General features: G+C 42.4%; 1 protein-coding gene across 4 annotated transcripts in view; it reads right to left on the bottom strand.

The window, feature by feature from the left end:
- The window catches only part of LOC311134567 (F-box only protein 11), a 41,347-nt gene extending 28,941 nt beyond the window's left edge, over positions 1–12,406 (bottom strand). For 3 of the 4 annotated variants that reach the window (XR_014613705.1, XM_084168274.1, XM_084168276.1), the window contains exon 1: positions 12,099–12,381. Coding sequence is in view for 3 of the 4 variants with exons in the window: in XM_084168274.1 (XP_084024400.1) it covers positions 12,099–12,186 (88 nt within the window). In the remaining variant the exon portion in view is untranslated. Of the gene's footprint in view, positions 1–12,098 lie in introns of all 4 variants that reach the window. The other variant, XM_084168275.1, reaches the window with a different exon arrangement.
- Positions 12,407–12,727: the final 321 nt, after the last annotated feature.

Genomic DNA, 12,727 nt, shown 5'->3' with positions numbered 1-12,727 from the left:
TGCGTAAGAAATATCTTGCTGTGTTTTGTAAACGCAGATCTAAAATGCTTGTTATTGTAATTTCTGCTTGGCATCAGACTCATTTTGTGCTACAGTAGCATTCTATCAGCAGACAGCACTCTTTTCTCTGTGTAGCCTACTTTTCTCTGTGTAGCCTACTTTTCTCTGTGTAGCCTACTTTTCTCTGTGTAGCCTACTTTTCTCTGTGTAGCCTACTTTTCTCTGTGTAGCCTACTTTTCTCTGTGTAGCCTACTTTTCTCTGTGTAGCCTACTTTTCTCTGTGTAGCCTACTTTTCTCTGTGTAGCCTACTTTTCTCTGTGTAGCCTACTTTTCTCTGTGTAGCCTACTTTTCTCTGTGTAGCCTACTTTTCTCTGTGTAGCCTACTTTTCTCTGTGTAGCCTACTTTTCTCCGGTAAAATGCAAGATTAACTTCAAGCAAAACATTAGGAAATGTAGCTGGCTACATTCTTTCTATGATAAACATTAGAAATATGATGGCCATGCATAATATGTGCAAAAAATACCTTGCTTATTCATTGTAAGCTAATTTACTTGTGTGGCTGCTAGCCAAATAATGTTGCACTTCTGTTGTCATCTGATGAAAATCTTATTTTCTGCCGAATGTGTTGCACTAATGTATTTTCTGTGAAGGAAAACTATAGTTGCACACAGGGCCTAAAATTAACACCCGCCACCTGCCAAATGCAGGTAGATTTTGGCATTGGCGGGTAAGATGTCCATTTCACCAGCCACCTTGGCGGGTGGTTAGAATGCCACAGAGTGAGCACTTCACTTGCATTCTTTAATAAAAATAGTCAAGTATGATCACATAGTAAAATAAATGCTGCAGTAGTTTTCAAAGTATTTCTGCCGTTTTGTTTCATAGCTGGTAAATGAATCGCACAAAGTCAAAGAACTACGAATGAGTGAGACGTTGTCCTCGTGTTTCTTGGCTATTTACATTGTTTTGTTCACAAGCTAGGTTGTTTTTCAACGTTTGAGTTTCAACTGCTAGGGAAGAGAAGACAACGCTGCTATTAGTCAGACTCAATCTCACAGGCACATGACTTGAGTCACATTACCTCGTTAACCTCACGTACTTAAAGGGGTAGCTGAACATTCTTGTCTCCTGTGATATTTTGGTTAAAATAAACAATATACCACATTACTTCTTACTATTAATACATTTGATTTAGAAACATTACAAAGGATGCTCATCCATTTTTTTGTGTTCTGTTGATGTAATTTTAGCAGGGGAAAATACTTTGGCTGGTAAAACATCTGAGTAGCCCTGGTTACACACCCTTGATCACTCTATTGAAGCAAAAAAAGCATGACTTTCAATATAAAACCCATCTAAAATGGTTTGAAAAGCAGATTTTTTTGAAGGTCTGCGTTTTGATAATGCAGATTTCAGAACTCTAGAATGACCCCTTGTTCTAGAATATTGGACCGCTGGCTTTCATACTTTTCAAATTGTCAGCGCAGCTCAAGCAATTTCTCCAACCGTCAACACATTCAAATGAATAGAGGACGTGTACCGGAGCCCCGTTGGTTGGGAATTGTGAGAAGGTGTGCGTTTAGCCTGTGCGTCCCCAGCGGATGGTGGTCTCAGAGCCACGTAGCTATGTCACAATGGGACGCCGGACTTACGCGTCTCAGCGGCTGTGGACTATGATTTACCCTTAACAAGGCAGAGGAGGGTATTTTGACCAGCTAAAACATTCAAACAGATGTGGGGTGCTATTGAGCTTTCCTCTGATTAGATTGTTGTCACACGTAAAGTGCAATGCACGAAACACAATTACAAAATGAACGCCCCCATAAAAGAGCTGTCGTCAGACCACAAAATGTGAAGATCAATTTTTGAAACATATTGAACACGGTCTGCACCATCTGAACTTAACCATCCCCCAAAAAACAAATTGTGTTAGTTTATGACAAGAGATAGAGAATAACAGCAGGACTGACCTGGTTTGTAGACACACTGTTTACATCTCCTGCTAGCAGCCAGAGGACAGAGGATTTCATTCATTTGAAGTGACTCCAGACAGTTTACTTTCAGCAGGTGAATAACACAGGTCCATTCTACCTGAAGGATCCATAACGTCTGAGTCCATAACTGTTGCCAACCACAACCACCCCAGCTGGGAGCTCTTAGCTCCAGCAAACTGTGTTGCTCTCGAAGCAAGGCTGCTCTCCAAGGCTACTAGTCCAGTAACCACTACAAACACTGGCTCTACCTAGCCCTAGCCAACTACAACAGCATCTCTAGTCTACTACAACAACAGCACCCCAAACACAAACGGCACTACAGCAAGTCATTAGGCCTAAAAACCTTACATATAGTCTAGGCCTATTCAAAACACAGTACCCAGAAGCCATCTGACTGCCTGCTGTAGACAAACAACCATTACAAAAGGACTAGGGCTATCCCTGACTAAAAATAAATATTGGTCGACCCGAGAGTCATCCTGTTCTTTCGATAGGTCGAAATGTTTAAACGTATTTTTATCAAAAATAGACAGACACACCCTATGAGTTTGAATAAAACCAACTACAAATGCACTGAGCTTGTCTGATGCTTTAAGCACACAAATGATTCAAGAAAGAGCCCGATGGTCACACTGTTTAAAGAAATGACAGCTAGTGCCTGTGTGACTAGCGCACGTTGTCTCGCTTCCCTCCCGACTGCAGCGAAAAAGCACCACAGCACAGGAAGTGTTTATTGCACTGCCCGTGCTGAAGCTACAACAATTTCATTCATTTAGTTTCTTACTTGTTTGACTGCTACCGAAATCCCTAATTTGTTTAGGAAAAACATTCCCTATTCCCTCAACACTTGTTCTCTTTATGTAAAACATGTAAGCATCGCATGCATGTGACCAAGAGGTCCTGTCCTATAGCCTATCATAATCACATCAATAAATTGGTTGTAACAAACTCCGAACACAGTAATGTCGACAGCAAAATGGATGCGGAGGACGTGAAAAAGAAACTGGAAACAGGGGAATGTTTACTGGTTGCCCAGGAGGCAAAGGAGAAGTCAGATCTGTGGAAGACATTTGACTTAGTTGTGGAAGACTGGAGATCAAGAAAAAGGAGGGTATAAGAGCAAGCGTTGCGTGAGTATTGTGTGTGCCAAACAGTTGCTGTTAGATTACAATATTATTATTTTTTCTGACCATTAGGAACAGTGTAAACAACACTAAATAAGTGTACCAAAGAGTCTGTTCTAACGAAAAATATATATATAAAGCCTTTATTACAGCAGACTAAAAACAGTTGCACGCATTCATGAATTGCAGTTTATTTATTGTTTAGGTTAATGATTAAAATATTAATTGACTGATACAGTAGCCTACATAAAGAAATACAGGCCTAAGTAAGTTATGGTATACAGACTAAATAGCACGCGATCTTAGGCCTACAGCTCGATGGTGGTTATAATTTACAAGGCTACTATACAAAGCCTACTAATGATAACATGAATTATTAAATTGATGATCATAATAATTGTAATAATAAGAAGGAGATCAAGAAAAAGGAGGGTATAGGAGTGAGAGTTGTGTGCATATTATGTGTGACAAACAGGTGCTGTTAGATTACAATATTATTTTTCTGCCTGTTTGGAACACAAAATAAATTACAAGTAACACCACTCTGTTCTAACTAAAAAAAGATAGAGCGTCGTTATTAGAGCATAGCAAAGATTAAAACCATCCAAATCTGTGAAATTGCTTTATCCGACATTTTGCCATTGCATGAGGCTTGGTGCTCACAAAATCAGTAGGCTATTAAACACTCCAACAGGCAACAGAAGTTATTTACTTATTTCTGTAGATTTACAGTGCATTCGGAAAGTATTGAGACCAGTTGACTTTTACATTTACATTTTTGTCATTTAGCAGATGCTCTTATCCAGAGCGACTTACAGTTAGTGAGTGCATACATTTTTATTTTTTCCCCATACTGGCCCCCCGTGGGAATCGAACCCACAACCCTGGCGTTGCAAATGCCATGCTCTACCAACTGAGCTACACGTTACAGCCTTATTCTAAAATTGATTAAAATACTTTTCCCCCTCAATCGACACACAACACCCCATAATGACAAAGCTAACAGGTTTTTTTTACATTTTTGCAAATGTATAAAAAATGAAAAACATAAATACCTTATTTACATAAGTATTCAGACCCTTTGCTATGAGACTCGAAATTGAGCTCAAGTGCATCCTGTTTCCATTGATTATCCTTGAGATGTTTCTACAACTTGATTAGAGTTCACCTGTGGTAAATTCAATTGATTGGACATGATTTGGAAAGGCACACACACCTGTCTATATAAGGTCCCACAGTTGACAGTGCATGTCGTAGCAAAAACCAAGCCATCAGGTTGAAGGAATTGTCCGTAGAGCTCCGAGACAGGATTGTGTCGAGGCACAGATCTGGGGAAGGGTACCAAAAAATTTCTGCAGCATTGAAGGTCCCCAAGAACACAGTGGCCTACATCATTCTTAAATGGAAGAAGTTTGGAACCACCAAGACTCTCCCTAGAGCTGGCCGCCCGGCCAAACTGAGCAATCGGGGGAGAAGGGCCTTGGTCAGGGAGGTGGCCAAGAACCCGATGGTCACTCTGACAGAGCTCCAGAGTTCCTCTGTGGAGATGGGAGAACCTTCCAGAAGGACAACCATCTCTGCAGCACTCCACCAATCAGGCCTTTATGGTAGAATGGCCCAACGGAAGCCACTCCTCAGTAAAAGGCACATGACAGCCCGCTTGGAGTTTGCCAAAAGGCACCTAAAGGACTCAGACCATGAGGAAACAAGATTATCTGGTCTGATGAAACCAAGATTGAACTTTTTGGCATGAACGCCAAGCGTCACGTCTGGAGGGCCCCTGGCACCATCCCTACAGTGAAGCATGGGGGTGGAAGCATCATGCTGTGGGGATGTTTTTCAACTGCAGGGACTGGGAGACTAGTCAGGATCGAGGGAAAGATGAACGGAGCGAAGTACAGCGAGATCCTTGATGAAAACCTCCTCCAGAGTGCTCAGAACCTCATACCGGGGCGAAGGTTCTTCCAACAGGACAACGACCCAAAGCACACAGCCAAGACAACGCAGGAGTGGCTTCGGAAACAAGTCTCTGAATGTCCTTGAGTGGCCCAGCCAGAGCCCGGACTTGAACCCGATCGAAAATCTCTGGAGAGACCTGAAAATAGCTGTGCATCCAACCTGACAGAGCTTGAGAGGATCTGCAGAGAAGAATGGGAGAAACTCCCCAAATACAGGTGTGCCGAGCTTGTAGCGTCATACCCAAGAAGACACAAGGCTGTAATCGCTGCCAAAGGTGCTTCAACAAAGTACTGAATAAAAAGTCTGAATACTTATGTAAATGTATTTTCAGTTTTCAATTCTTAATACATTTGCAAAAATGTCTAAAAACCTGATTTTGCTTTGTCATTATGGGGTATTGCGTGTAGATTGAGTTTTTTAATTTATTTTTAATCAATTTTAGAATAAGGCTGTAACGTAACAAAATGTGGAAAAAGTAAAGGGGTCTGAATACTTTCCGAACGCACTGTATATGGATGATTTATAAAGCCAGGCACATTTAACAGTTAGGCTATTGATTTATAGACCTAATTAAGTTGGGGTTTGCTCTATTCTCAATTTTCTTAGACAATTAGGCTAAGCCCTATTCGCACAGGACTTGTAATACTAGAGAACGTTGGTTACGTAATTATTACCCCATAATGTCCGTTATTTCAGAGGACGAGCAGGACGTGATTCGTTTTTTTCCAAACTGCCTTCTGTAATTCGTTATTTTTTCCTCCAATAAATTGAGTCCAGGCGATAACAGGGCTACACTGATAATTCGAGCTTGGTTCCCAAGTTTCTAAACCATACCAAACCATCTTTTGTATTTTGTCACCATAATATTTGAATTAGGATATTTTAGCGATCCGCAGTAAGGCCTAAATGCCCCCCAGCCTTCAGATGTGAGCTAAACAGTGCACTTGCACTTAAGCTGCGTTTTAAGGCCATGGATGCGAAAGTGAACTTATAATTTCCAAATGTTTAGGTCAGTTGTATGCTGCTTTGCGATCTATTAACAGCAAGGGTTACATTAAAATAGGTGCAATATTCTTTACTGATGCATTTGCCAATATTCAATTCACACGCACAAAACATATAAACAAAAGCATTCACTGTGAAAGTTGATACATGTAGGCCATTCATATATAGGCTATGCGCAGCACTTTGTTCTATTTATCAAATCAGTTATTGTTTTCTCGCTCAAACCGCGAGCAACACCTATCAAACTCAGACATTTCTCTCAAAACACAGGGATGTCGATTCGCACGGGACTAGTATTATCAGAGGACCTTGGAGTTCGGCAAAAAACAGTTGACTATTCTGGTTGGATTTGTTACTCTCCAGCAATATACAAATTACTGACATGTCAGATTCGGACGGGACACAAATTACAGTTGTGGTGTTTTGTGCCAGTAAAACGAATACCGTCCAAATAGGGCTTAAGGCAAAGACTGTTTCCTCGTCTCTGCTGCATTGTTCTCAATCCCAATATGCTGCTTCATTTGGCTATTATGCACATAGCAACATAGGGAAAGGCGCCAAATCTACGGCGCACTGAAGATTATGTTTCATAACCGCGGACAGCAACCATATCCAACGCGGGAGAAAGCGCATTTATTATAAAATAATATATTTATTAGTGTTGCACCATCATTTTTACATAATATAACCATATAAAATGTCAGTACCACATCTTAAGAGTGATGGACTGTGCCATCCCTGTGGCCTCCGCAATGGATTAGTCCACTGAGTAAGGCGCTCAACTAAAGATCTCGGTCGACCAACAGCCTATCGACCAAACAATCGATCAAATCAACTCAAATGTTTTTTGTCACATTACGCCGTATACAACAGGTGTAGACCTTACAGTGAAATGTTTACTTACAGCCCTTAACCAACAATGCAGTTAAGAAAAATAAGTGTTAAGTAATTTTTTTTAATAAAAAATAATTAAGGAGCAGCAGCAAAATAAAATAACAGTAGTGAGGCTATATACAGGGGGTACCGGTACAGAGTCAATGTGCGGGGGCACAGGTTAGTCGAGGTAATTAAGGTAATATGTACATGTGGGTAGAGTTAAAGTGACTATGCATAGATAATAAACAGAGTAGCAGCAACGTAAAAGAGGGGGTGGGGGGACAATGCACATAGTCCGGGTAGCCATGATTAGCTGTTCAGGTGTCTTATGGCTTGGGGGTAGAAGCTGTTAAGAAGCATTTTGGACCTAGACTTGGCACTCCGGTACCGCTTGCCGTGCGTTAGCAGAGAGAACAGTCTATGACTAGGGTGGCTGGAGTCTGACCATATTTAGGGCCTTCCTCTGACACCGCCTGGTATAGAGGTTCTGGATGGCAGGAAGTTTGGCCCCAGTGATGTACTGGGCTGTACGCACTACCCTCTGCAGTGCCTTGCGGTCGAAGGCTGAGCAGTTGCCATATCAGGCGGTGATGCAACAAGTCAGGATGCTCTCGATGGTGCAGCTGTAGAATTTTTGAGGATCTGAGCACCCATGCCAAATATTTTCAGTCTCCTGAGGGGGAATAGGCTTTGTCGTGCCCTCTTCACGACTGTCTTGGTGTGTCCAGTCGACTAAATGGGGTCAGCCCTACAAAGGACATGTAGTGTGCCGGGTTGTGCTCCACCTTTGTTTTAGCATCAACAATGCATCATTACTCCTTAGTGGCGCAGTGGTCTAAGGCACTGCATCGCAGTGCTAGCTGTGCCACTAGAGATCCTGGTTCGAATCCAGGCTCTGTCGCAGCCGGCCGCGACCGGGAGACTCATGGGCGGCGCACAATTGGCCCAGCGTCGTCCAGGGTAGGGGAGGGAATGGCCGGCAGGGATGTAGCTCAGTTGATAGAGCATGGCGTTTGCAACGCCAGGGTTGTGGGTTTGATTCCCACGGGGGGCCAGTATGAAAAAAAAATATATATATATATATATGTATTCACTAACTGTAAGTCGCTCTGGATAAGAGCGTCTGCTAAATGACGTAAATGTAAATGTAATTACTGGTGAACAAACCAAGACCAGAGACGGGATCCTGGGGGTGGTGGGGAGGAGACAGAATAAAGACCTCAACAGGAAGAAGCTGGGTTCACTTCATTAAGACAGCCTGACAAACGGGTCAAGCTGCATTGTTCCTGTCCTGGTTGCAGTGCCCCACTAGTTAATCAACCAACAGATCCATGGAAATGGGCAACAGAGGCGCATTTAAGACTTTGCCACCATCAGCTAAATACAATTTCAGGTTTTTAGGGTACAAAAGCAAAGGAAGATCTAATGTAATAGGATACCAGCTACATGGATTGGAAACAGTTTAAGAGGTGGTAGCAATAAAAACAAAACAGCGTTTCTCTCTTTCAGGCCGATGAAGAATGCAAAATGTCTATATGTAGGCCTGTAATCTGTAAAAGTTGCCTAGGGCTAATCTCTATTCTAGTGTATGCCCTTCCACATCTGAAGTAGAACGAGCCCAGGTCACAAATGCCAGCCGCAAACATTCTTATTCCACTTCATATGTTTCACTAAGGCTGCGTCTTTTTTTCACTAATTGGTCTTTTGACCCATCAGATCAGTTTTGAAAAATATCTGATGTGAAAAGATCTGAGATGAGTTCAACAAGGCTTCTGTTTGCGGCGAACATGTTGCCAGAGTAACAATTTCAGTTGAACTATTTGAATGAACATTCCAAAATGTTACGGTGAAACATCAAACAGCTACTTTTTGTAAGGATTACTGTGGCTTTTTAGCGACAATATTCAAACTGAAAATGACTTAGCAATTCCTACTAAATATAGTTGAGTCTACATGGCCACTTGATTATTTTTAGCGGCAGTTTAGACCTGAAGCAGACACTTCCGTTCGCAGCACACTACCGTCTCAGATTGTTCGCAAACGTTAGCAAATGGTCGCGGCTAACACAAAACAAATGGAATATGTTTGCTAACGTTAGGCAACGTTTGCTAAATATTTCCCTTGCTGAACGCACCTCTGATGTGATTGGTCAAAAGACCAATTAGTGGAAAAATATTAGAATTGGCTGCCTGTCTAAACGCAGCACAAATAATTAATTAGGAGAAAATATTTTCTTGCAATTGGAGGTATATATTGGCCTCCTGTAGTTCAGTTGGTAGAACATGGCGCTTGCAACGCCAAGGTTGTGGGTTTGATTCCCACGGGGGGCCAGTATGAAAAATGTATGCACTCACTAACTGTAAGTCGCTCTGGATAAGAGCGTCTGCTAAATGTGGTCCTCTGTAGCTCAGCTGGTAGAGCACGGCGCTTGTAACGCCAGGGTAGTGGGTTCGATCCCCGGGACCACCCATACACAAAAATGTTTGCACGCATGACTGTAAGTCGCTTTGGATAAAAGCGTCTGCTAAATGGCATATTATTATTATTATTGCTAAATGACTAAAATGTAAAAAATTAGATCAGCTCGTTTGTCAATAATGTCTATCTGCAGAATACATGCCGCGGCCACTGCCATTGAGGCTACTAGCGCAGTCTCTGGCCCACACTCCAGCACAGTAGGTGGCGGTAACGCATCAACTATGGATCAAACAGCCCCAACAACAAAAAAACTGAAGGAGCAGGCTGCTAGCTAGCGGTAGTGTCCTTCGTACCCGCTGACGAGTACTGCTTTCCCGCAGTTCTGTTAACGGTACGATGAGGTAAGTAGCTCACTAGCTTCACCCCCGCCTGCCGAGCACTGCTTTCCCGCAGTTCTGTTAACTTTACGGTGAGCGAAGTGGCTAGCTAGTGTAGCCAACCCAAATCTTGCGTGGCACTACAGGATAGTGATTACCCTCGCTGTAACATTAAAATAACTGCGGGAAAGCAGTGCTCGGCAGGCGGGGGCGAAGGACACTGTGTGCCGGTGTCCTAGCTAGCAGCCTTACACTTCGAACACACCGACTGCGTCATTGCGTTTTGGTACACCAGAAGTACATTCATTTCCAATGGAACGCTACGTTTGCCTTGCAGCATTGCGTTGCAGAGGCAGTTGCAGTGCGTTCTGTGTGGTGCATACGTTGGATTTATTGAACGTATGCGTCAAACTGTATGCGTAAACGGGTTGACAGAAATGGTAGCAGAAGATTAACGTTTAACTTTTGTTGTACACATATCTAGATGATGCTGCATACTATTTTGCGCAATGATGCAGTCAGTGTGTTCAAAGCGTTAATGGCAGTGTCTGCAGCATGTAGTAAGTGTGCGTTGTGGGCGCGGCATGTAGTGGGTGTGGCATGTAGTAAACAGGGTCTGCAGATGGACCCCTCAATAATTGGGCAAAATATCAGAATTGGGCTGCCTGTAAAAACGCAGCCAATATAGCCAAGCTATATATTTATAAGCTATATATTTATTTATATATTCTTAATTCCATTGCTTTACTTAGATTTGTGTGTATTGGGTATATGTTGTGAAATTGTTAGATATTACTTGTTAGATATTACTGCACTGTCGGAGCTAGAAACAAGCATTTCGCTACACCCGCAATAACATCTGCTAAACACGTGATTTGATTTACATGCACCTCTTCACCTCTGCAATTCAAAGAGGCCTCTGACCACCATTTGAACAGCTGCCTTGACTATTTTGAAGCTGCCTTAGTTAACGTGACTAGTATGGCTTGGTCTATCCTGTACCTGATCATTCCAGATATACTGCTAGTGCTGGCTATCTGTCATTTAACCAACAGCAAGCTATTTACGTTAATTTCTAGTCATTACAATAACGTAGCTGGCAAATTGACTGTAGTAAACCTAGTTTGATCAAGCCAACTGAAAATCACCTAACAAAAACCTCTGCTGACGGTCGGTCCCTTCAGTTGAATTTCCCCTGCATTAAGAAATAAGCCATCTTCATCAGCTGGCAACGTACCGGTAGTGAGCCTATTTTCTGAGATTGTCGCACATAGAACATAAACATTGTTTACCTTTGAAAGGTTATCTTTCGAAAGATTGCCTGGTTACCCCACTGTGCGCTTCGGGACACAACGCCGGTGGGTGTCCGACGGTCAGAGATGCCAATCCCAACAGCCAGACCTTGGTGATTTACCGTGGTGAGACGACGCACATAGAACAGCTAGCTAGCTAATCCATTTTGTCTAACTAGCTCGCTAATTTAGATGCGTCAAGCTAATTTAGCTTATGCGAGAGTAATGTTAACCACAGCTAAAACGTGATTTATTCAGCTACTATGTAGTTAATTGAGCTATCCATGCTGAATGTAATTACCTAAATATAATTCTCTACATTTTGTGATGTGACTAGATAGCTAACTACCTAACTGCTTTAGCAAGGTGGCTATAACGTTAATGTTAGCTAGCCAACAACCACAACTCGTCTCAGACAAAACCCAACTTTGATTATGTTAATTATAAGGGAAGGCGTAATTACAGGAAACAACACATTTGCCGCCAATGTGCTAATTTAACAACAATTGTAAGTAATGTGCACTTTGATAATTTCCAAAGTGCTATTCAAACAAATGCGTAGCTCTTGGCTAGTTGTCTACGGATAACGTCATCATGGGTTGCCAATTTGCTCGTTACGTTAGCGTACTAGCTAGCTGGCTAACTTTAGCATGCCAGTAAACACCAGCGAGAATAACTAGAAATTGAAAAAACAACCGCATGACAAACTCGTGGGCTAACCATTATTATAGTCGTTAGTGCGTTTTTGAACAAGCTAGCTGGCATTATTCTACGATCTGTAGTCTAGTCAAGATAAACAAGGATTAGTTTAGGTCTAGGAACAAACCAAGCCAAACAAAGCGCGGCCTTAGGGATTGCCGACAGAGCAAGAAGCCTCGGCGTTTCCTAACATCTCCACCAAAGGGAAAGACGTTTTCAACCCTACTTTTTTTAAAGCCACCAACTATATTCAAACGTTTAACTTGAGTCAACAAGTAACCGAACCAACGTATTTCTAAAAAGGTTGTAAATGCGCCCAGTTAGCTTAGCGGTAACGTTACATGCATTACCTCTTTCCTGGTTGTTCCTTTCCGGCTGTACCGGGCGCGGCCTCGACACTCGCCTGGGTCTTCTGCTGGTTGCTCTGACGGAGTTCATTTGGGGTGTTTAGAATAAAATTAAAATAAATCGAACCCTTCTCTATAGTTGGAACGACGTCTAAGCACGCGATCTAAAATGTTTTTTTCTTAAACATTGCGCAATAAGTCACCCCTCTCCTGCGGCTCGAGAAAAATATATATTTTTGCGTTGCCCCTGCAACCCTTGCTCAGCTCCGTTTCACTGTTGCAGGAGGAGCCATTAGCACACAGCGACCGTCGGACAACAAGAACATCACATGGGAAGACTATCCACCAATAGCACATCGTAGTTCGCCGTTTTTTCCTGCGACTGCAAATAGGAATGTGTGTCTGTAATGTCTGAAATTGACTGAGAATTAAAGAAGAAAGGCTGTTATGGACTCACTTTACCTTCTGAACTATTGCTATTACTAGCCTATTGTAGCCTAATCATCACGATTACGTGTGTGTTAGTACTGGGCTAGAACCAAACCCTGCACAACCTGTGTGTCTCCTGTACAGAACAGAGGGGGGAGGGAGTGTAGCCCACAATAGGACTGAAGAACAAAGGCCTATATGGT

The sequence above is a fragment of the Coregonus lavaretus genome (assembly GCF_964263955.1).
Source record: "Coregonus lavaretus genome assembly, chromosome: 1".
In the NCBI taxonomy this organism is placed as follows: domain Eukaryota; kingdom Metazoa; phylum Chordata; class Actinopteri; order Salmoniformes; family Salmonidae; genus Coregonus; species Coregonus lavaretus.
The sequence above is the reverse complement of the archived record's forward strand: the minus strand, read 5'-3'. Positions and strand labels throughout refer to the sequence as shown.